This window comes from Gorilla gorilla, chromosome 15 (genome assembly GCF_029281585.2).
Source record: "Gorilla gorilla gorilla isolate KB3781 chromosome 15, NHGRI_mGorGor1-v2.1_pri, whole genome shotgun sequence".
NCBI classification, from domain to species: Eukaryota; Metazoa; Chordata; class Mammalia; order Primates; family Hominidae; genus Gorilla; species Gorilla gorilla.
The window spans coordinates 69,428,515-69,452,344 of record NC_073239.2 but is presented as its reverse complement, the minus strand read 5'-3'; the positions used below and the strand labels follow the sequence as shown (position 1 = coordinate 69,452,344).

General features: G+C 36.8%; 1 protein-coding gene across 5 annotated transcripts in view; it reads left to right on the top strand.

The window, feature by feature from the left end:
* Positions 1-23,830, top strand: part of TXNDC16 (thioredoxin domain containing 16) — a 125,729-nt gene that overhangs the window by 49,015 nt on the left and 52,884 nt on the right. For all 5 annotated transcript variants that reach the window (XR_008671330.2, XM_004055177.4, XM_055361390.2 and 2 more), the window contains exons 10-14: positions 12,265-12,431; positions 12,819-12,879; positions 14,813-14,936; positions 20,340-20,483; positions 21,018-21,077. Coding sequence is in view for 4 of the 5 variants with exons in the window: in XM_004055177.4 (XP_004055225.2) it covers positions 12,265-12,431; positions 12,819-12,879; positions 14,813-14,936; positions 20,340-20,483; positions 21,018-21,077 (556 nt within the window). In the remaining variant the exon portion in view is untranslated. The remainder of the gene's footprint in view (positions 1-12,264; positions 12,432-12,818; positions 12,880-14,812; positions 14,937-20,339; positions 20,484-21,017; positions 21,078-23,830) is intronic.

The following is a 23,830-nucleotide window of genomic DNA, read 5'->3' as shown; positions in this document are numbered from 1 at the left end:
GAGATTTAAGTCTGCAGAGGTTTTTGCTGCCTTTTCTTTGGCTATGTCCTGCCCCCAGAGGTGGAGTCTACAGAGGCAGGCAGGCCTCCTTGAGCTGTGGTGGGCTCCACCCAGTTGGAGATTCCCATCTGCTTTGTTTACCTACTCAAGCCTTGGCAATGGCGGGCACCCCTCCTCAAGCCTCGCTGCCACCTTGCAGTTTGATCTCAGACTGCTGTGCTAGCAACGAGTGAGGCTCTTTGGGCATAGGACCCTCAGAGCCCTCATGCGCGGGATATAATCTCCTGGTGTGCCGTTTGCTAAGACCGTTGGAAAAGCGCAGTGTTAGGGTGGGAGTGACCCAATTTTCCAGGTTCCGTCTGTCACCCCTTTTCTTGGCTAGGAAAGGGAATTCCCTGACCCCTTGCACTTCCTGGGTGATGCGATGCGTCACCCTGCTTTGGGTCATGCTTGGTACGCTGCACCCACTGTCCTGCACCCACTGTCTGACAATCCCCAGTGAGATGAACCTTGTACCTCAGTTGGAAATGCAGAAATCATTCATCTTCTGCGTCGCTCACACTGGGAGCTGTAGACTGGAGCTGTTCCTATTTGGCCATCTTGGCTCCACCCCCCTGTAGTATTAGTTTTGAAATTAAAAAACCAAAACTTTGGAAACTTCATAATGACTTCAGTTAAGTGTGGTTTTACCTGAAAGCATAACATGGCAAAAAATTAAGGGCATCATTTATATTGTATTCTATAGGAACAACAGCCCCTTGAAATACACATTTTATAAAATACAATGTCAATGGTACTTTGTAGAGTTGTGCCATGCAGGTGACCCTGCTCTAACCACTGTTCACTCAAAAGGAATATTAAATTGTTAATCAAAGTCTGGAGTAGGTTTTGCTTCAACACTTTCACAGAATAATGCATAAGCGTTTTATTTGTTTGAACTTTTTTTTTCCTAGACAACTAGGGAACTTGGATATAGGATTCAGGCAGAGGCTCCAGAAGCCCCGGTAGACACTGAAATAGGTAGGAATGACCAGTAGCATAAAGCCAAGAAAGATCTGAAAGGCTGAATTGAAGATCAGAGCCAAATTGGAAAGCTAAGCTGAGAATTCAAACCTTGATGTCAGCCTAGAAATACTTGGCAGAGTGAGGCCTAGAAGCACAGATTCGTGGACTTTCATAGACCAGAACAGAGAAAATGAATGCAGAGTACAGAAAAGGAGACAAAACCTCGAAAGATTCCTTGAGACTATTGGAGGGTGGCTAAGGCTTACCCCGGTGGAATTAGGAAGATGTTAGAATCCTCAGCTGGTTTGGTCACTTTTATGTTTTATTTCTTTAAACATTTGACCATATCAGTATTTGAGGTTGTTTTTTGTTCTTAAATAATACATTTGAGGTTAAAAAAACTGAGTAATGCCAAACACTTTTATAGGAAACACCTCTTAGACCAAAATTTGTTCTAACGGGTTATACCCTTTGATGGTATAGTTAACTGGAATGAGATAGAGAGGTCCCAAAAGGTGGTACCTAAATTTGTTGACTTCTTACAGGTTCTTGTTAGTAGCTGACTTCATAGGACTTTGAATTCATGTTTCTTGCTTTATTCTTATTCTCTCATAGTACTACTGAAGCTCATTCCCCCTGTTATCTTAGACATTATTCTATATACAAGCCTTTGGGGTTTAATCATGGTTGGGTTTTGTGTGTTTGGTAAGATGCTTTGCAAATTAGCCTGGGTTTCTGGGTCCAGGATCTGAAATAATTTGGTATGTTTACAAAGTCTTTTTATAAACTAATAAAAATGGAAACTAGGATTCAGGCTTTTTTGTAAACTGCATTGTGTCTGATCATTGCAATTATATATATTATTAGTTCACTTCTAAGCATATGAAAATAGATGCAGATTGCTTTTGTATGTGTGTTTATTGCTTTTTTTTTCTTTTAGGTAAACAGGGTACTTGGACACCTAATTGTAGATATATAACACAACTTTGTCTTGTACTCATGATGGGAGGTGTGTCATTTTGATCATGTCAAACTGAAAATAAATATTGAGTATAGAATTTTTAAGTGAATTTCAGTCTTAAATAGGTTAAGTAAGATTCTGCCAGATATGGAGTTGTTTTAGATGTATTATTAAGGTTCCCAACAGTGAACACAGATGGGAAAATGGTTCAATTATTGTCCTGTTGGCAAATACCAAGGACATTTTAGAATGCTGATGATTTTCTCCATGATGGATTCAGTTTATATTTGTAGATAGAAGGAAAGCTTTTATCTGAATCCCAAGAAGAATTCTCAAGTGCAAATATCTAATAAAATGTTAAAAGATGGGTAAGTTTATACATTTTTAATAATTTCTGAAATTTTTACATTATTTTTTGTTTGTTCATCTAGCTGTCTGTCTCAGATTCAAGACACTTGAATTAAATTAAACCTACTCTTTTATATAGGAAATTAGAAAGATGCTGTTATGATTTATTCATTTAGCTCCTATTTCTAGAGAACTTATGTGGCAGTGTGCAATATTGTGCAGCATAGTGTTTCCTAACATGGTTGTTTTAGAGACTTTTTTTCCATTGTTGTAAAAACCGCGTAAGATTACCCTCATCACAATTTGAAAGTGTATAATACAGTATTAGCTGATGTACGTTGTCGTACAGCAGGTCTCTGGAACTTTTTCATATTGCACGACTGAAACTCTATACTCATTGAACACACAACTTCACATCTCCCCTCTACCTGACCGCAGTCCTTGACACCACCAGTCTACTTTCCATTCGTATGAGTTTGATTACTGTAGATACCACATATACACTGAGTTATGCCATATTTGTTTTTGCAGTTGGCTTATTTCACTTAGAATAATGTCCTCAAGGTTCATCCATGTTGTAGTGTATGTCAGGATTTTATTCTTTTTTAAGGCTGAATAATATTCCCTTGGACGTATATACCACATTTTATTTATCCATTCATCCATTGATAGATGTTTAGGTTGCTTCCACCTCTTGGCTATGGTGAGTAATGCTGCAATGGACATGGGTATTCTCTGAGATCTTTTTTCTCATTCTTTTGAAAATATACCCAGAAGTGGGATTGCTGGATCATATGGTAGTTTCATTTTTAATTTTTGAAGAACCTCCATATACTCAGCCCTCTGTATCTGTGGATTCTGCATCCCTGGATTAAACCAACTGCAGATAAAAAATAATTAAAACCCATAAAAATAAAAATATAACAATAAAAATAATACAAAATTAAATTATGGTATAACAACTATTTACATAGTATTTACATTGTATTTGATATTATAAATAATCTAGAGATGATTTTAAGGTATACAAGATGGAGCGTGTAGGTATATGCAAATACTATGACTTTTATATAAAGAACTTGAACATTTATGGATTTTGGTATATTTAAGGGGTGTACAGAAACTGATTTCTTATGGATACTGAGGGATGACTGTACTGTTTTCATAGTGCCTGCACCATTTTACAATCTCACCAACAGTGCACAAGGGTTCAGTTCTTCATATCTTCATCAACATTTGTCATTCTTTTCTTTCTTTTCTTTTTTTTTTTTTGATAGTGGCCATTTTAAAGGATATGAGATGATACCTCATGGTGATTTCAAGTTTTATTTTCCTGATGATTAGTGATGTTGAGCATCGTCTCATATGCTTGGCCATTTGTGTATCTTCTTTGGAAAAATGTCTATTCAAGTCTTTTGTCCATTTAAAAAATTGAGTTATTTGTTTTGTTATTGAATTATGGGGGTTCTCTGTATGTTCTGTATGTTAACTCTTTATCTCATATATGGTTTGCAGACATTTTCTCTCATTCTTTCAGTTGTCTTTTTACTCTATTAGAAGTTTTAGTTTGTCTATTTTTGCTTTTGTTGTTTGTGCTTTTGTTGTCATATCCAAGAAATTGTTGCCCATTTCAATGTCATGAAACTTTTCCCCCTATGTTTTCTTTTAGGAGTTTTACTTTCAGGTCTTATGTTTAGGTATTTAATCCATTATGAGTTAATTTTTGTATATGCTGTGAGATAAGGGTCCATTTTCATTCTTTTGCATGTGGATATCCAGTTTTCCCAGCACCATCTATTGAAGAGACTGTCCTTTCTTTACTGAGTGGTTTTGACATCCTTGTCAAAGATCATTTGAACATACACATGAAGGTTTATTTGTGGGCTCTCTATTTTGTTCCATTGGTCTATGTGTCTGTTTTTATGCCAGTACTAGGCTATTTTGATTACTGTAGCTTTGTAATATATTTTGAAATCAGAAAGTGTGAGGCCTCTTTGTACTTCTTTCTCAAGATTGTCTGGGCTATCTGAAATCCCTTGAGATTCCATATGAATTTTAGGATTTTTTTTCTGTTTCTGCAAAAAATACCATTGGGATTTTAATAGGGATTGCATTGAATCTGTAGATTGCTTTGGGTAGTATAGACATTTTAATAATATTATTAAGTCTTCTTTCCATTTATTTATGTCTTTAAAATTTTCTCTCAGCAATGTTTTGTAGTTTTCAGTATAAGGGTCTTTTACCTCCTTTGTTAAATTTATTCCAAAGTATTTTATTCTTTTTCAATGCTATTGTAAATGGGATTATTTTCTGAATTTTATTTTTGGATTGTTCATTATTAGTGTATAGAAATGCAACTGATTTTTGTATGCTGATTTTGTATCCTGCAAAATGGTTCTTATGGTTTTCTCGTGTGTGTGAGTGTGTATGTGTGTGTGTGTGTGTGTGTCATCTTTAGGGTTTTGCACATATAAGATCCTATTACCTGTGAACAGAGATAATTTTACTACTTCTTTTCCAATTTTGATGCATTTATTTGTTTTCCTTACCTAATTGCTGTGGCTAGGACTTTCAGTTCTATGTTGAATAAAAGTGTCAAGAGTGGGTATCCTTGACTTGTTCATGGTCTTAGAGGGAAAGTTCACAGTTTTTTAACCATTGAATACAATACTGGCTGGGCTTTTCATTTATGCTGTTTAATATCTTGAGGTAATTTATTTCTGTTCCTAGTTTATTGTGAGTTTTTATCATGAAATTGTGTTGAATATTTTCAAATGCTTTTCCTGCATCAATCGAAATGACCATGTGATTTTTGTCCTTTGTTCTGTCAATTTGGTATACAGTATTACATTAATTAGTTTCTATGTGTCAAACCATCCTTGCATTGCAAGCATAAATCCCACTTGCTCATGATGAGTGATCCTTTTAATGTGCTGCTGAATTCAGTTTGGTAGGTTTTTTTTTTTTTTTTTTTTTTGAGACAGAGTCTTGCTCCGTTGCCCAGGCTGGAGTACAGTGGCACAATCTCGGCTCACTGCAACCTCTGCCTCCTGGGTTCAAGTGATTCTCCTGCTTCAGCCTTCTGAGTAGCTGGGATTACAGGTGCATGCTGCCATGCCCTGGCTAATTTTTTGTATTTTAGTAGAGATGGGGTTTCACCATGTTGCCCAGGCTGGTCTCGAACTCCTGAGCTCAGGCAATCCTCCCGCCTCAGCCTCCCAAAGTGCTGGGATTATAGGCGTGAGCCACCGCTCCCAGCCCAGTTTGGTAGTTTTTGTTGAGGATTTTTGCCTTAATATTCATTAGGGATATTGCTCATACTGCTCTGTAGTTTCCTTTTCTTGCAGTATCTTTGACTTTAGTATCAGGATAATGCTGGCCTCATAAAATGAGTTTGGAAATATTCTCACCTTTTCGAATTTTTGGAAGAAGTTAAGAAGGATTGGCATTACTTCTTTAAATGTTTAGTTGGATTTTTCCATTGAAGCCATCTGGTCCTGGACTTTTCTTTGTTGGGAGTTTTTGATTACTGATTTAATTTTCTTACTAGTTCTAGATCTGTTCAGATTTTCTATTAATGATTCAGTCTTGGTAGGTTGTATGTCTCTAAGAATTTATTTCTTCTAAGTTATCAAATTTATTGGCATATAATTGCTCATAATAGTCTTTTATAATCCTGTTTATTATATCATTTTTGAAAGTTAATTTTTAAGTAATTTTAGTTATTTAATAGTAATGCATGAATTGTAGAAAAATATTGGTAGTTGTACCCCAATGCAAGAATGTTTCTGTCACTTTTATATCTACTCTTATACTAATTTCTATTTATATTACATATTTTATTTAGTTATAATTTTTATGATACTACCCTATGACTTTCTCTGCCTATCAAGGACATTTGTGATTTTGTTTTTTGTCAAATGGAATGGATTATAACTTCATAATTAGGGTGCGTGCAGTGGTTCCCACCTATAATCCCAGCACTTTGGGAGGCTGAGGGGGGTGGATCGCTTCAAGTCAGGAGTTTGAGACCAGCCTGAGCAAAATATGAAGACCCCCATCTCTACAAAAACATAAAAAATTAGCTGGGTACGATGGTATGCACCTGTAGTCCTAGCTACTTGGGAGGCTGAGGTGGTGGGAGGATCACCTGAGCCTGGGGAAGTCAAGGCTGTAGTGAGCTGTAATCATGCCACTGTACTCCAGCCGGGCAACAGAGTGAGACTCTGTCTCAAAAAAAAAAAAAAATCATAAAAAAATCATAATTAGGAAACCCACAAGATTTTAAAAGAATTATACCAACTTGTATGGTAAGAGACAGAAATAGCACAAAATGATACATGTACTTTATACCTCCAAATTTTGAGGGGCAGGAAAAGGCTAAGAAATCTACTCAGCTGCAATCACAGCCTTTAAAAAAAAAAAAAAAAACAAGATGAGTTGGAGGGCAGACCTAGGCCCAGACTTTGTAACCAAGAGTCTCAAGTTCAGGGAACAGGACTGAGCCCTAGTCAAGGAACTGGCAACATATGCCCGAATGGACCTCAGACTTGCTATAGACCAGTGACTATCGTGTGCCTCCATTTTTCCCCGCTTCAACTAGGAGTGTATATAGTGGTTATACTATGCCTGTCCCATCATTGTCTGTTGCGTATGTATTGGGGAAAATGATCTGTCTCTTTTTTTTTTTTTTTTTTTGAGATGGAGTCTCGTGCTGTCACCCAGGCTGGAGTGCAGCGGAGTGATCTCGGCTCACTGCAAGCTCCACCTCCCAGGTTCAAGCCATTCTCCTGCCTCAGCCTCCCGAGTAGCTGGGACTACAGGTGCCCACCACCACACCCGGCTAATTTTTTTGCATTTTTAGTAGAGATGGGGTTTCACCATGTTAGCCAGGATGGTCTCGATCTCCTGACCTCGTGATCTGCCTGCCTCAGCCTCCCAAAGTGCTGGGATTACAGGTGTGAGCCACCATGGTGGCCGATCTGTCTTCTTTAGTTCACAGGTCTTCAGATTGAGAGGAATAGTTTTCAAGGAGCTGTATGCAAAGGACTTACCTGCACCTGGAACTAAATGTAGATGGTGTATTAAACTTTGTGCAGGACTCAATCAAAGCTTCATGGGATAAGGCTTTAGGAATCTTGGAGAGAGGTGTGTATTTTACACATGGAAGTGATATGAGTTGTTTTAGCCAGGGGGCAGACTACCGCTGCAGTAATCCCTCCTACATGCAAAAGAGGTTCACTCCTTTCTCCAAGACTCACAAAGTCCAACAGTACCTCCCATCCCATAAGCTCCCCTTATCATGTCACCCTATCACTGTACCTGTGGGATGGTGGAGTCTATGACTTCTCTACCTGAACCTGGTTGGGCTTTTGTAACTGCCTTGACCAACAGAATGAGGCTAAGGTGATGATATATGACTTCATATATCATTAATGGCTATGTTTCACAAAATGTCATGTGCCTCTGCCTTGCTCTCTTTATTTGCTCATTCTTGAAAACCCCCACCTTGTTGTTAGACTAAGCAGCCTGAGGAGAAGCCCATAAAAAGGAGAATCAAGGCCCTTAGACCACAGCCCTGGCTGAGCTCCTAATAGTCAGCAACAGCTTATTAGCCATGTGTATGAGCCACCTGTAAAGTAGAATCTTCAGCCTCCAGTTGAAATAGCCTACTAATGCCACATGAAGCAGAGATGAGCTTACACATATTTGAGCAAAAGAAATGATTCTTATCATTTTAAGGTACCAGGTTTTAGGGTACTTTGCTACACAGTGATAGTTGCTCAAAGCACACCCCTCAAGTGATCTCATTTGTTTCTGTGGCATTAACTACACGGATTCTCAAATCTGAATTTTCAGGTCACATGTTTATTTGGAGCTCCCACCCATATGTCTAACTGTTAATTAGATGTATCCCTCCTTAAGCACAACACATGTGACATTAAGGTATTGTCCTTCACCACCACTGGTTCTTTTTCTATTATTTTGGTTATCTTACTGTCCATTCATTGATGGCAGACATCTGGGAAAACATTCTTAATTCCTACATCTTCCTGCATGTAATTTTACATCTGAAATCTCATTTGAAAGCTGACAGAGTGATATTTTAAAAATATATATGTGATCATGAGTTCATGCAATTCATAAATGGCTTCACTTTGCTTACACAATAAAGCCCCTTTTTCTTGGCAGGATATTCATGGCTTTCAATGATCTGGCCCCTTGCCAGATTTCTAGCCTTACTGACTATTCCTCCTTTTTTGCTTTATAATACTGAATTACTAATTACTAATAGTTCTCCTAATACACAAGGAAAAAAAAACAGGCATTTTTGCTCCTTCAGGGTATTTCACTCATCTAGGTTTTTGGCAGAAATTAGTTGCTTGTGGTTGTAAGACCCAGGTTTCTGTTTTCTTGCCGGCTGTTGGACAGGGGTTGTTCTCATTTCCTACAGGCTGCTCTCAAGCCCTTGCCACATGGCCCTCTCACAACATTGCAGCTTGCTCCTTCAAAGCCAGTGGGAGAATCTTACTTGAGTGTGTTACAACAGACTCCTATGTAATGTCACGTAACCAAAGGAATGGCTACCCACGGGTCCTACTGACACTCAGGGGAGGGGATTATACAAGATTTGTTCACTAGGGGGTAGGAATCTTGGGGGCTGTATTAAGAGTACTTAATAACTCAAGTTATTGAGTACTTTATATCTATCTATCTATATATATCTATATATCTATATATCTATATCTATATCTATATCTATATATCTATATATATCTATATCTATCTATATATATATATAGATATATATATATATCTTTCCTAAAAATTGCCGAAGAGAATCCTATACTTACCTATGGTAGACAGATTTCTAAGATAGCTCCCAAGGTTCCTATCCCCTGGTGATAGGAATCACTATGGGAGGCCAAGGTGGGTGGATTGGCTGAGTCCAGGAGTTCGAGACCAGCCTGGGCAACATGGCAAGACCCCATCTCTACAAAATATGTAAAAATTAGCCGGGCGTGGTGATGCATGCCTGTAGTCCCAGCTATTTGGTGGAGGTTGAAGTGGGAGGATTGCTTGAGGCTGGGAGACAGAGGTTACAGTGAGCTGAGATCCTGACACTGCACTCCAGCCTGGGTGAGAGAGCAAGACTCTATCTTGAAAAAAAAAAAAAAAGTTTAATTATTAGAAAGTTTGGGAGAATGCATCTTCCTTTGTATCTGCTTTTATCCACTCTATTGGTTATTCAGTGGGCTCTTTCAATCTGACAACTCATGTCCTTCAGTTGTGGGAAAATTTTGTGTTTATTTTAGTGATGATTTCTTCTATATTCTCCCTTCTCTTTTTCTGTGACTTGCATTATTTAGATGTTAGACCTCTTGAACTAGTCCTTCAATTTTATTACCTTTTTTCTCTATATTCCATCTATTTCTGTTGTGCTTTCTGGGAGATTTATTTAACTTTATTTTTCAATTCTTTATGGATCCAGTGTCTTCCCATCTCGTTGAGGTTGTCTATGGTGGTTTCTGAACCTTTCTTCTTCCCATATAGTCTGTATTTTCTCTATGTTATTTATTTTTCTGTGTGTTCTAGTCTCTGTCTTTCATGTTAGAGGCTTTCCTCAGGTGTTTGTTAATCCTTGGATATCTATTCACAATTTAGAATTTGAAACTAGAAGCTGATTGGAAATTCTAACATTGATGGGACTTGGTGACTTTTAAATATGTGTGTGTGTATATATATATATATGTATATATATATATATAGAACAGTGACGTGTTCACATTTTATTTCTTCTCTAATCTTCTTTTTAAAATTTTATTTAATTTTTTCTTTAAAAATAAAATAGAGACAGGGTCACGCTTTGTAGCCCAGGCTGGTCTTGAACTCCTGACTTCAAGTGGTCTTCTGTCTTGGCCTCCCAAAGTGCTGGGATTATAGGCGTGAGCCATCGTGCCTGACCTTTTCATTAATCTTCTTAGTTTCTTACTATCACAATGGAATGATGAGAAAACAAAACAAAAACATCAGTCTTTGCAAGTCTCTGACAAAAAGCAGAGACTTCAAGGCAGTTGGGGTTGGGGGAGACTTGAGAGATGTGGCCAAAATAGTACTGACTCTCTTTGGCTGACTGGGCCAAGAAGGGTTGGGAAGGGGGAATGGTGAGAAGGTGGCACCATTGTAAGCTGTCCTTGACATTTCTGCCGCCTGACTGGTAAGTGTCTGATCTGCACAGACCATCCCATGGGATTTCTTAGTGCCTTCTGGCCACCTGGCCACATGACACACCACCTCCCTGCCTAGTTCAAATGTCCTGGGAACGCCAAGCAGTGCTCAGATGGACCCTGAAGCCAACTGTGCTGGGTGGCGGCAAAAGAGGAGCGTGGAGGAGGGGCAGAGGCAGGCAACACTGTTCCAGATTCTCACACATTCTCTGTGTGAGAATTCAAGGAGTGTGGTTGAGTCTTGTCTGGGAGACATCTGTGGTGGAAGGTAGAGAAGGTGCGGGTAGCAGTGGCAGAAGTCTGTGTCTCCTAGGCAGTAAGCAGACTGAAGAGGTGAGCAGGGCCGAGCCTAGAGCTCTATAAAGTAACTGGGCCTGGCCTGCTTTTTGGCGAATCCCAACGTCAGTATCTTTAGGCTTTTGGGGTTACTCAGTCCCCCAAAAAGGATACAAATTCCAATTGAGGACAAAGGCCTAGCTGCTGGCATTCTGGGAACTGAGTGGAAAGGGACCTGGGGTGAGGGGAACGTCTCAACATTTGGTTACTTAATCCTCCTGATTTCGGCATGGTGTCCACACTGTCAACTGTTCCTAGATTTCTGCTGGTGTAGGGAAGTGACAGTTGTTTAAACTCATAGAGTTGGGGAGGGGAATCTAGGGATCTAACTACCTCTCAAAAGCTTTGACACATTCCTCCTTATTTTAGAGCCTTCCTGTCACTTCCCTTCCAACATTTCCTTCCCAGGTCCAGACATGCCTAACACTGACAGTTCCTGAGCAATTTTAGGATTCTGTAGTTAAAACTTAGTTTTCCCTCTAATGGCTTAGGCTTTTGCTTTGTAGGATCTCCTAAGTCAGTTATTATTCTGACTTCTAAAATTGTGCTACCTTTTCTCTTCCCTTCTTCACATCCATGTGTTTATCTCTTTTAAAAATCCCGCTGCTGTAGTTTTCCTGGGAGTTCTGGAGGGAGTGAAATTAGATGTGTGTATTTAATTTGCTACTTTAACTCAGATATTCCTCATTGTTTTGCAGTGTGTCATTATATGTTAAATTCTTAATGAAAAAGTTTATTCCTTAATTATCTGTTCTATTTCCCTTGAAATATTTATCTATATCAATTAGTCCCACACTGTTTTATTTATTGTTTTTGTTTGTTTAAAATATGTTTATTCTTTATGATTGTAATTTTTGGTTTAACTTCTTATAAAATCTGTTAGTTTTATAATGCCTAAACTTATAGGGGGCCAGGCACGATGGCTCATGCCTGTAATCCCATCACTTTGGAAGGCCAAGGTGGGAGGATCTCTTGAGCCCAGGAGTTCAAGACCAGCCTGGGCAACATAGGGAGACCTCGTCTCTACAAAAAATTAAAAAAAAAAAAGAAATGCTAGTCATGGTGGTGTGCACCTGTGGTCCAAGCTACTCGGGAGGCTGAGGTGGGAGGATTGTTTGAGCCCAGAAGGCTAAGGCTACAATGAGCTGTGATTGTGCCATTCCACTCCAGCCTGACAAGCGAGCAAGATTCTGTCTCAAAAAACAAACAAAACTATATAGGTGCATTGGGAGCATTAAATTCAGGAAATTAAGAGATCGTTTCTGTTAGTGTTGGATTATTTTACACTTTTTTTTACTCGTGACTTTATTAATAAGAATTAGGAGAATTTAAATCCAAATGTTGGAATATTGTTATCACACCTTTTTTTTTTTTTTTTCAATGAAGACTGAAGTTGCTGAAGATCCTCAACAAGTTTCAACTGTCCATCTCCAACTGGGCTTACCACTGGTTTTTATTGTTAGCCAACAGGCTACTTATGAAGCTGATAGAAGAACTGCAGAATGGGTTGCATGGCGTCTTCTGGGAAAAGCAGGAGTTCTGCTCTTGTTAAGGTATCTTAAACATCGAATATTTACTATATTTAGCAAAACGCTAATAGTTTCCACGTTTTAAAATATGGTAATTTAATCACTTATAAGTAAACTCAAATCTCTAATAGATTCCAATATAGTTAGAACTAGTTGCTGAGCTAAAATCTGTACATTCATTTAAGGTTGATTAAAACTTAGAATTTTAAACCTTGCTAAATGAAGATGGAGATTAAGATGGAGACTAGAAAATCTGGTCTATGTTTATGTGTAAAATTTTTCAATCACTAAATTGTAATATTTTTTCATAATTTTTAGTATAAGAATGTAGTTCTATTTTCTATTGAAGTCCTGGGTGACTATTATTCTTCAGATTAGCAACATAAAACATTTATTTCCATTTTGAAAAAGGGACTCTTTGGAAGTGAACATTCCTCAAGATGCTAATGTGGTCTTCAAAAGAGCAGAAAAGGTTAGTTGTTTTATGTATTGTTCTACAATATCTGTTTATTTAAAGAAAGCTAATATATGTGGTCTTTAATATATTTTTATTATAGAAAAATCTGTAAATTATAAATTGCTCCTATTCAAAGAAAATTGCTGTTAACGTTTTGATGTTTTTATCATGTGTCAGTCTGGTTTTTATCCTATGTTCACATATGTATATGTATTTTTTTAAATAAAGCAAAATCAGAATTATGCTATATATCCTGCTTTTTGTTTAAAATAATATTGGGCCGGGCATGGTGGCTCGTGCCTGTAATCTAGCACTTTGGGAGGCTGAGGCAGGTGGATCGCTTGAGCCCAGGAGGGCAAGACCAGCCTAGGCAACATCGGGAGACCCCATCTCTACAAAAAATTGGCTGGGTGTGGTGGTGCATGCCTATAGTCCCAGTTACTCAGGAGGCTGAGGTGGGAGAATCACTTGAGCCCCAGAGGTTTGAGCTGCAGTGAGCCATGATTGTGCCACTGCACGTCCACCCTGGGTGACAGAGACAGACCCTGTCTCAAAAAAATAAACAAGATAAAACAGAATTCAAACCATAGCAGTGATGAAAGACAGAATAGTGATTACTTTTGGGGGATGTTAATGACAGGAAGAGCAAGAAGATGGCCACTGGTTGTGCTGATGATGTTCTGTATCTTAATCTGTATGGTGGTTTTACAAGTGTGTCCACTTTGTAAAAATCCATCAAACTCTATACTTAAAATTTTTCTTCTTTTCTGTGTTAATGTTATACTTTAATTAAAAGGTTTACTACAAAAATTTCTGTGAATATTTGGAACAAATTAAGTTTGATTTTGATTCCTCTACTTTTTAAGTTTATTATATTTCTGTAGAAATTAAAATTGCTTGTTTTGAATATAATGTTAAAAAAATGAAGATATGTGATAGCAAAGAACAAACATACTTAGAGCTCATAGCTTTATTCCAATATAGAGTTACAGTCAAGAACACTTTGCTAAAATAATCTAGTGGCCTAAAATTTCATATTTTAAAAGTGTAACAGTTGGGCAATAGTGAAATAAATCTTAAGTAATATTTTTCAATATTAATTAAGTAATATTGATCTCAATAGAATTTGGTATTCTTAAAATAACTGGGAGCACATAGTAATTTAGTGTTGTTTATAGCTAAACGGAAATTGAACTTACTAGTGGAATTAATTTAGATGAAGTTTTGTTTTGAATATTTCTGTGGCATGTCAGAATAATCAATTTTGATTCACTCTATTTGCAGTAAAATTGTATATATTTCCATTTTATAAAGAGGTGGAACTTGGTATTACATGTGAAATGTTTTACAGACTTCAGTATAATGTGGTTGTGACAAGAAGCAAGTGAGGCTTTCAGCACCTTTTTTGCCACCTTTTTCAGGGTACACATTGTCTTTATAGAAGGTATGCTTTGGATGCTTTTCTTTTCACAGTAATTTTGGAGTTAATTTTCTTTTTCATTTTGCTAAATTTTAGAATTGAAGTTCAAAGGCTTAGTTTTATTTTAGTGTCAAACAAGTAAAACTTGTTTTTTTTGTTTTGTTTTTTGTTTTTTGTTTTTTTTTCAGAGTCTCGCCTTGTCGCCCAGGCTGGAGTGTGGTGGTGCAATCTTGCCTCACTGCAACCTCTGCCTCCTGGGTTCAGACGATTCTCCTGTTTCAGCCTCCCAAGTAGCTGGGATTACAAGCGTGCGCCACCACGCCAGTCTAATTTTTGTATTTTTAGTAGAGACAGTTTCACCATGTTGGCCAGGCTGGTCTCGAACTACTGACCTCAGATGATCCTCCTGCCTCGACCTCCCAAAATGCTGGGATTACAGGTGTGAGCCACCACACCTGGCCCAAGTAAAACATTTTTATGTCAAAATACTTTGCTATATTCATTTTTTAAAAATTAATGTATTTCTAGGGAGTTCCAGTGGAATTTTTGGTATTACATGATGTTGATTTAATAATATCTCATGTGGAAAATAATATGCACATTGAGGAAATACAAGAAGATGAAGACAATGACATGGAAGGTCCAGATATAGGTAATGTGTTATGATTCTCACCCCTTCCCCATCCTGCCCAGCACCCATAAAGTCAGTGAAATTTCCAATGGATTAACTTTCTCCAAGAATGTATTCAGATTCGAGACTCTGTAAAGAAACCTGGCGGAATTTATTTGGAACCACATTTTATCAAGTTGATTTGTTGAAAAGATGTAAGGATGCTATATTTTGTTTAATGTATTAACATTTACTGTTACATATCAGGCTTCAAACTTCCCACATCTGTGCCTTCATCTTCCATATCAGTTCTTTCAGCCATTCTGGACTAGTCCATGTTTAAAAACTCTACTTAGAAACTACAACATGATAATTCATTGTTACTATTTTTATTAGGAAATGGAGTTCTAATAAATATTGTTATATTTGTACTTGTAAATATATCCAGTTGTTAATGGTATAAGAAGTAAATTTCAGTAACATTTTAACACTTCTTTTAAACAGTTATTTCAGTTTTTAAAAAATGTATTGCTTACATTTATGAAGTATTGTATAGTTTTTAACTCTTTTTCCCACGTATTATTTACTTTGATTATTATTCTCTGAGTTAGCTGATACCACTTTCATTTTATACATGAAGAGTCTGCATTTCCTGAGTTCAGTGATCTGCCCAAAGTCCCACAAGTGGCAGGTGGTAGGGACTGGGCTAGAACTTAAGCATCCTGAAATAAAATCTTATTATTAGTGACAGTCAAGAATACTTCACTAAAATAATCTAGTGGCCTAAAATTTGATATTTTTTAAGTGTAACAGTTGGGCAATAGTGAAATAATTATTTCTGATACATCTTTCATAACATTAATCCTCTTCTGTAATTATTCATTTGCTTTTTTCTCTTCTCTGCTAGTCTATAAATATTTCTAAATCAAGGATTATGTCTTGTTCATTTTTGTATAACATATATAGTAAATACTTGAATGTTTTATATAGTATCATTATGAGCTCCAAGAAGGAAGCAATTTACATATCATTTTCATGAGGTCCATGCATTGTGATCAAAATCTATATTATAAATTTAATAAGAGCTTTCACTCTTACCAGTGACCAGTTTCTTGGTTTGAGCAGAGCTCTGGTTCTTTTCTGATATGCAGGGGTTAGAATTGCTTGTGTTCCTCTCTGGAGTTCTCAGTGGGCTTGTCATTACATAAGCAGACCTGTGTTCTGGTCTCTTGTTTCCTGCTTATTCCTGTAATGGTTGCTGTATTTGAACCTTCAGAGTTAGAGGACTTTTCCCTAGTCTCAGTTTATTTGATTCCTGTCTTCAGTGGGAGTTGCCTGTTTGAAGATTTCTTTGTGGCCACAGCCTCTATATTGTTTCCTGACTCTGTGGCCTGCCTTACCCTCTGATGCTGCCTTCTCTTTCTGGTTTTTATTTCCATTTTTTTAATTGACCAATAATAATTGTACCTATTTGTGGGGTACATAGTGATGTTTCAATACATATAATGTATGGTGATCAGGTCAGGGTATTTAGTGTATCCATCATTTCAAACATTTATCATTTCTTTGTGTTGGAAACATTCAATAACCTCCAGCCTGTGTCTAGTATTTCTTTTGCAGCTTTGCCTTTTTTGTTTATTTTTCATCTTAACTTCCTATTATCAGTAATCCATACTGGCCCAGAATGTTGTATGGTGCTGTGCCTGTATCTAATTCTTCTCCCTCCCTCTGTATCACTCCTGTTTACAAAGGAAAACTAGATAAGGATTAGGAAAGAATTTATTACCATCTGAGAATATAAATCAGAGACAGGTGCACCCCAGAGAAAATCAGCAAAATGGAATCAGAATGAAAAAGACTAGATTCCACAGAAGGGCAATCTGAAAAAAGAAAAGAAGCATGTGTTCCAGCCTGGGCAACATGACAATACCCCATCACTACAAAAAGTACAAAAATTAGCCAAGATGGTGGTATGTGCCTGTAATCCCAGCTCCTTAGGAGGCTGAGGTGGGAGGATTACCTGAGCCCAGGAGTTGGAGGTTGCAGTGAGCTGAGATCTTGCCAGTGCACTCCAACCTGGGCAACAGAGTGAGACCCTGTCTCAAAAAAAAAAAAAAAAAAGCAGCATGTGTGACTGAAAATAGTGTGTATGTTATTAATGAATAGGTTGAAGGTAGAGCTGAGGAGTGACTAAATTTACAAGTGATGGTAGCTTATTAGAATATAAGAAAAGAGGGAAAGGAGGAAAAAGAAACAGAAGACTGACAGGAAAATGAAAATATATGAATAATAAGAAAAAATACAGTAAATAAGAAAATAGGTCTTTACTAAGTTTGGTATTGAGAATGTAATTTTTTAGTGTCATGGAATTTGGTGTTTAAAAGTACCTTTAAGTTATATAGTGCAACTCTCATGCTTCACAAGAGTTGAACATTGAGGCCCGGAGAGTTATGTGATTGACTAGAGTCATACAGTTAGAAAATGGCTGAGGTTGTATTGAAATCCAGATCTAGAATTTTAATTTATTGTATGGTCATGTGTCTCCTAACGATGAGGATAGTTTCTGAGAAATGCATCATTAGGTGATTTCATTGAGCAAACATCATAAAGTTCACTTACACAAACCTACATGGTGTAGCCTATTACACACCTAGGGTGTATGATATAGCCTATTGCTCCTAGGCCACAAACCTATACAGCGTGTTACTGTACTGAATACTGTAGGTACCTATAACACAATGGTAGATATTTATGTATCTAAACATGTGTAAACACAGAAGAGGTACAATAAAAACATGATATAAAAGATAAAAAATGGTACACTTGTATAGGGTACATACCATGTATGGAGCTTGCAGGACCGGAAGTTGCTCTGGGTGAGTCAGTGAGTGAGTGTAAAGGCCTAGAACATTACATTATTGTAGATTTATAAATACTGTACACTTAGGCTGTACTAAATTTATAAATTTTTTTTCAATAATTTGTCTTAGCTTACTGTAACTTTTTCACTTTATACATTTTTACAATTTTTAAAAACATTTTGACTGTTTTGTGATAACATTAAACTTAAAGCACAAACACATCATACAGCTGTACAAAAATATTTTCTTTTTTTATATCCTTATTCTATAAGCTTTTTTCCATTTAAAACTTTTATGTTTTACGTTTTAAACTTTTCTCTAAAAACGAAAACACAAACACACACATTAGCCTAGGCTTGTACAGGGTCAAGATCATCCATATTACTCTCTTCCACTTCCACATCTTGTCCCTTTGGAAGGTCTTCAGGGACAGTAACAAGCATGGAGCTGTCATTTCCTATGATAATAGTGCCTTCTTTTAGAACACCTCCTGAAGACCTACCTGAGGCTGTTTTACAGTGAACTTTTTATTTTATAAGTGAAAGGAGTACACGCTAATGATAAGAGTATAGTAAATATATAAACCAATAATCTAGTCCTTTATTATCATTATCAAGTATTATTTACTGTACATAATTATATGTGCTGTACTTTTTTCTTTTTTTTTGAGACAGAGTTTCACTTTTGTCGCCCAGGCTGAAGTGCAGCGGTGCAATCTCGGCTCACTGCAACCTCCACCTCCTGGGTTCAAGTGATTCTTCTGCCTCAGCCTCCCAAGTAGCTGGGATTACAAGCATGCGCCACCATGCCCGGCTAATTTTTTGTACTTTTAGTAGAGACAGGGTTTCACCATATTGGCCAGGCTGGCCTCGAACTCCTGACCTCAGGTGATCCGTCCACCTCGGCCCCCCAAAGTGCTGGGATTACAGGTGTGAGCCACTGTGCCTGGCCTTATGTGCTATATGACTCACAGTAGGTTTGTTTACACCAGCATCACCACAAACATGTGAGTAATGTGTTGTGCACGATGTTACAATGGCCACTACATCACCAGATGATAGGAATTTCTCAGCTCTATTATAATCTTAAGGGACTACAGTTGTATATGTTGTCCATTGTTGACTGAAATATCATTATGTGGTACGTGACTGTATTAGAAATTATGTATAAAACAATACTTTAGTTTTATGAATGTATTGTCTTCTCTCTCCCTTCTTTCTTTTTAATGTGTTGTTACAGAGAATTATGAACATACGGAGATAGAATAATAGAACAAATTCTTGTTATCCATTACTTGGCCCCAGCCATTATCAAACCATGGCTCATCCTGCTCCAATCATCCCCCACCTCTTATTGTTTTGTAGCAAATCCTAAACATGTAATTTCATCTATAAGTATTTCCCTGGGTTTCAGAAATATAAGGATTTTCCTTTTTAACATTAACATAATTAATACTATTATTACATCTAAAAAATTAACAATTCTTAATACCATCGTATATCCAGTCAGTGTTTGAACTTCCGATTGCACCATGCTCTTACATGCCACTGTGCCTTTGCTCATGCCGTTCTCTTTGCTCTTTATGCCACCACTGCCTTTCTTCTCTGCCTACCTGAGTTTTCTTTTCCTTTTCATGTTCATGTTTTCATGTTCATAAAGAAGCTTTATCCTTTAATCAAGTTATATCCTCCATCTATGTTACCGTATAATCTCTACAAACTTCCAACAGAATATTTATGAATCCAAATGTATTTTTGAAGATACATGGATGGATGGATGGATGGATGGATGAATCTATCAGTCTATTGATTGGTCTATCTAAAGGAAGGGTTTCACATATTCAGAATCCACTCATAACTTGAGGCTTTTTGGATAAAATCCAGACTTCTTGGCTCATGTGACCTCTTATGATCTAGCCACTGCCTAGCCTAGAGTTTTCTCATGCTGTTTATTCCTTCAGCCCCATCTTGTCTTAGTCAAATTTGCCTTGCCTCAGCCTTGTATGTGCTCAACTCTTTTATGTCTCAGAGCTTTCGTATATGTTATTCTCTTTGTCTAAAACATTCTTTTCTTGATTCTCTACCTGGCAGACTTTGGGCTTCCCAATCTAAATAGCCCTGTTATAATCTCTCAGTGTATCCTTTACCTTTCTTCATAAATTGATCATAATTTATAATTATATATTTATTCAGTGATCAGTTTATCTGACTTTTTTTTCCATAGATAGAAGTTCCATGTGGTCAGGACTATGTCTGTTTTGTTTACCAGTTTTCCTAGTGCCTGTCATAATGCTTGGCATATAGTAGAGGCAAAATAAACAAAATGGCACTATTAATATTCTTTGTAGAACAAATTTTAATTTTGAAATTGACTAAAACTTCCCAACTTCTAGGTCAGGAAGCATCTCAGAGTCAGTTAAGCAACTGGAAAGTTTTCTAAATATCATGCATCCTAACTATTAAGATAGGATGAATTCAAAAGTTTGTATAAAAGTACTGAATTCTTATATGCTTCCTATGAGAAGAGCTTAAATAGTTTTCATTATACATCAATATTTAAATTAATTTCTTTTCCAACATTTTAGATGTTCAGGATGATGAAGTGGCAGAAACTGTTTTCAGAGATAGGAAGAGAAAATTACCTTTGGAACTTACAGTGGAACTCACAGAAGAAACATTTAATGCAACAGTGATGGCTTCTGACAGCATAGTACTCTTCTATGCTGGTTGTGAGTATGAACCTTTAGAGGAGACTGTTACATATTAGGACATTTAAAAACCCAGATTTAATTTTTGGCATTCCATGTATTGCATGTTGTAAAATGAAATTGCTTTCGTATGTCTCAAGTAGACTGTGTGCATTGAAGCATTTACTTCTGATTCTGGGATTGTGCAATTGATTTATATCTGATTTACAAATTAAAGGTGAATGATTAAACTAGATGTTCATTAATTTTGAAAAATTGTGACTCACGCTAATGATTTTTAACATATTAACAGTTATTATAGATTTATAGTAAGTATATTGCTTTTATCTTCAAATCATAGCCATTTAGCTGTATTCCTTGCAGCACAATTGCAGAAAATCAGTTGCATTTGAAACTCTCTTAAGTGGTTGGACTATGTTGAGAAATGCATAGTAGAATATTTCTGATTAACAATAATTTTGGGAAACCTCATAAATCTGTATATTTGTTACATATCAGTGTGGATGCTTTGGAGATACACATGTAATATCTGTTGAATTTTTAATTTTCATATAGGGCAAGCAGTATCCATGGCATTTTTGCAATCCTATATTGATGTGGCAGTTAAACTGAAAGGTAGTGTACTGTGCTATGCATGCTTATTATTCTGATTCTAAGCTGTAGCTATTTGTAAAACTATGTCATGCAAAAAATATAGAAAACCACATAAAATTTCAGTTACTGTGTTTGTGTCTCCAGGGTTAAGTTAATGAACCAGGAGTTTCAAGAGTGCTTAGGAGCATTCACTTTGATTTGTCTTCATAGAACTGTCTTCAGTAGAAAGTAGAAAGCCTATGTATTAAGTACTTGTGGCTACACAGTTAATACAACAACCTTTTTGGTTTAAGTCAGTCATTCAGCAAGCATTTATGAGTGCCTACTCTGTGCCAGTTACTCCAGTTAAATACTGGAAATAAAAATTTGGCAGATTCAAGACCCAGTCTCATGGTCTAATGAGAGATCAAAAATCCCTGTGTCCTTGAAACTATATAGTTTACTCCTCATGGATGGAATGCTTTTTAATATCCAGGATCTTTTTATGTTAACCATCCTGTGAAACCTGATTTAATAGTGGGCAAATAAAGATCCAAGGAATGGACTTTAACTGAAAATATCTGTGCTACCATCTCAGCAAAGACATAGGGGAAAATGAGGGAGGCCTGTTAGTAAGAGAGGTAATAATGGATTAGGTGTGCTTGATGTAAGTTCCTTATGGTTAGGTAGTGTAGTGTGCCTTATATCAGTTTACTGGGCTTGGCATATTGCCTTACATTGCAGAATATCTGTTTTTTAATAATTGTTGGATAAATGAATAATAGAGTTTCATAAATTTTGTTTCATTTAATGGAAACTATGTACTGATGTACAACTTATTTATACATTGAAGCTTTTGAAAACTCAAGAAATTGATTCTAGACACTCAACCCTAAGTGTACCATTCCTTTTTTTAAATTTTTTTTTATTTCCATAGGTTATTGGGGAACAGGTGGTGTCTGGTTACATGAGTAAGTTCTTTGGTGGTGATTTGTGAGATATTGGTGCACTCATCACCTGAGCAGTATATACTGTGCTGCACCCAATTTGTGGCCTTTATTCCTTACCCTATTCCCACCCTTTCCCCTTGAGTCCCCACAGTCCATTTTGTCTTTCTTATGCCCTTGCATCCTCATAGCTTAGCTCCCAAATATGAGTGAGAACATGTGATGGTTGGTTTTTCATTCCTGAGTTAGAATAATAGTCTCCAGTCTCATCCCGGTCACTGCAAATGCCATTAATTCATTCCTTTTTATGGCTGAGTAGTATTCCATTTTATATATATATATACACACACCACAGTGTCTGTCCACTCGTTGATTGATAAGCATTTGGGTTGGTTCCATGTTTTTGCAATTGCAAATTGTGCTGCTATAAACGTGTGCAAGTATCTTTTTCATATAGTGACTTATTTTCCTTTGGGTAACCAGTAGTGGGATTGCTGGATCAAGTTCCTTTTAGTTCTTTAAGGAATCTCCACAACGTTTTCCACAGTGGTTGTACTAGTTTACATTCCCACCAGCAGAGTAGAAGAGTTCCCTGTTCACCACATCCACGCCAACATCTATTTTTTTTTATTTTTTTGATTATGGCCATTCTTGCAGGAGTAAGGTGGTATCTCATTGTGTTTTTGAATTGCATTTCCCTGATCATTAGTGTTGTTGAGCATTTTTTCATGTTTATTGCCCATTTGTATATCTTCTTTTGTAATTGTCTCTATTCATATCCTTAGCCCACTTTTTGATGGGATTGTTTGTTTTTTTCTTGCTAATTTGTTTGAGTTCATTGTAGATTCTGGATATTAGTTTTTTGCCAGACGTATAGATTGTGAAGATTTTCTCCCATTCTGTGAGTTGTCTGTTTACTCTGCTGGACCGTTCCTTTTGCTGTGCAAAAGCTCTTTAGTTTAATTAAGTCTCAGCTATTTATCTTTGTTTTTATTGCGTTTGCTTTTGGGTCCTTGGTCATGAAATTCTTGCCTAAGCCAATGTCTAGAAGCATTTTTCCAAGTTGTCTTCTTTTTATTATAGAATTTTTATAGTTTCAGGTCTTAGATTTAAGTCTTTGCTCCATCTTGAGTTGATTTTGTATAGGGTGAGAGATGAGGATCCAGTTTCATTCTCCTACATGTGGCTTGCCAATTATCTCAGCACCATTTGTTGAATAGGGTGTCTTTCCCCACTTTATATTTTTGTTTGCTTTGTTGAAGATCAGTTGGCTGTAAGTATTAGGGTTTATTTCTGAGTTCTCTATTCTGTTCCATTGGTCTATGTGCCAATTTTTATGCCAGTACCACACTGTTTTGGTGACTCTGGCCTTATAGTTTGAAATAGGTAATGTGATGCCTCCAGATGTGTTCTTTTTGCTTAGTCCTACTTTGGGTATGTGGGCTGTTTTTTGGTTCCATATGAATTTTAGGATTGTTTTTTCTAGTTCTGTGAAGAATGATGGTGGTATTTTGATGGGAATTGTGTTGAATTTGTAGATTGCTTTTGGCAGTATGGTCATTTTCACAATACTGATTCTATCCATCCATGAACATGAGATGTGTTTCCATTTGTTTGTGTCATCCACGATTTCTTTCAGCAGTGTTTTGTAGTTTTCCCTGTAGAGGTCTTTCACCTCCTTGGTTAGGTATATTGCTAAGTATTTTTATTTTATTTTATTTTTTGCAGCTATTGTAAAAGGGGTTGAATTCTAGACTTGATTCTCAGCTTGGTTGCTGTTGGTGTATAGAAGAGCTATTGATTTATGTACATTGATTCTGTATCTGGGTACTTTGCTGAATTCTTTTA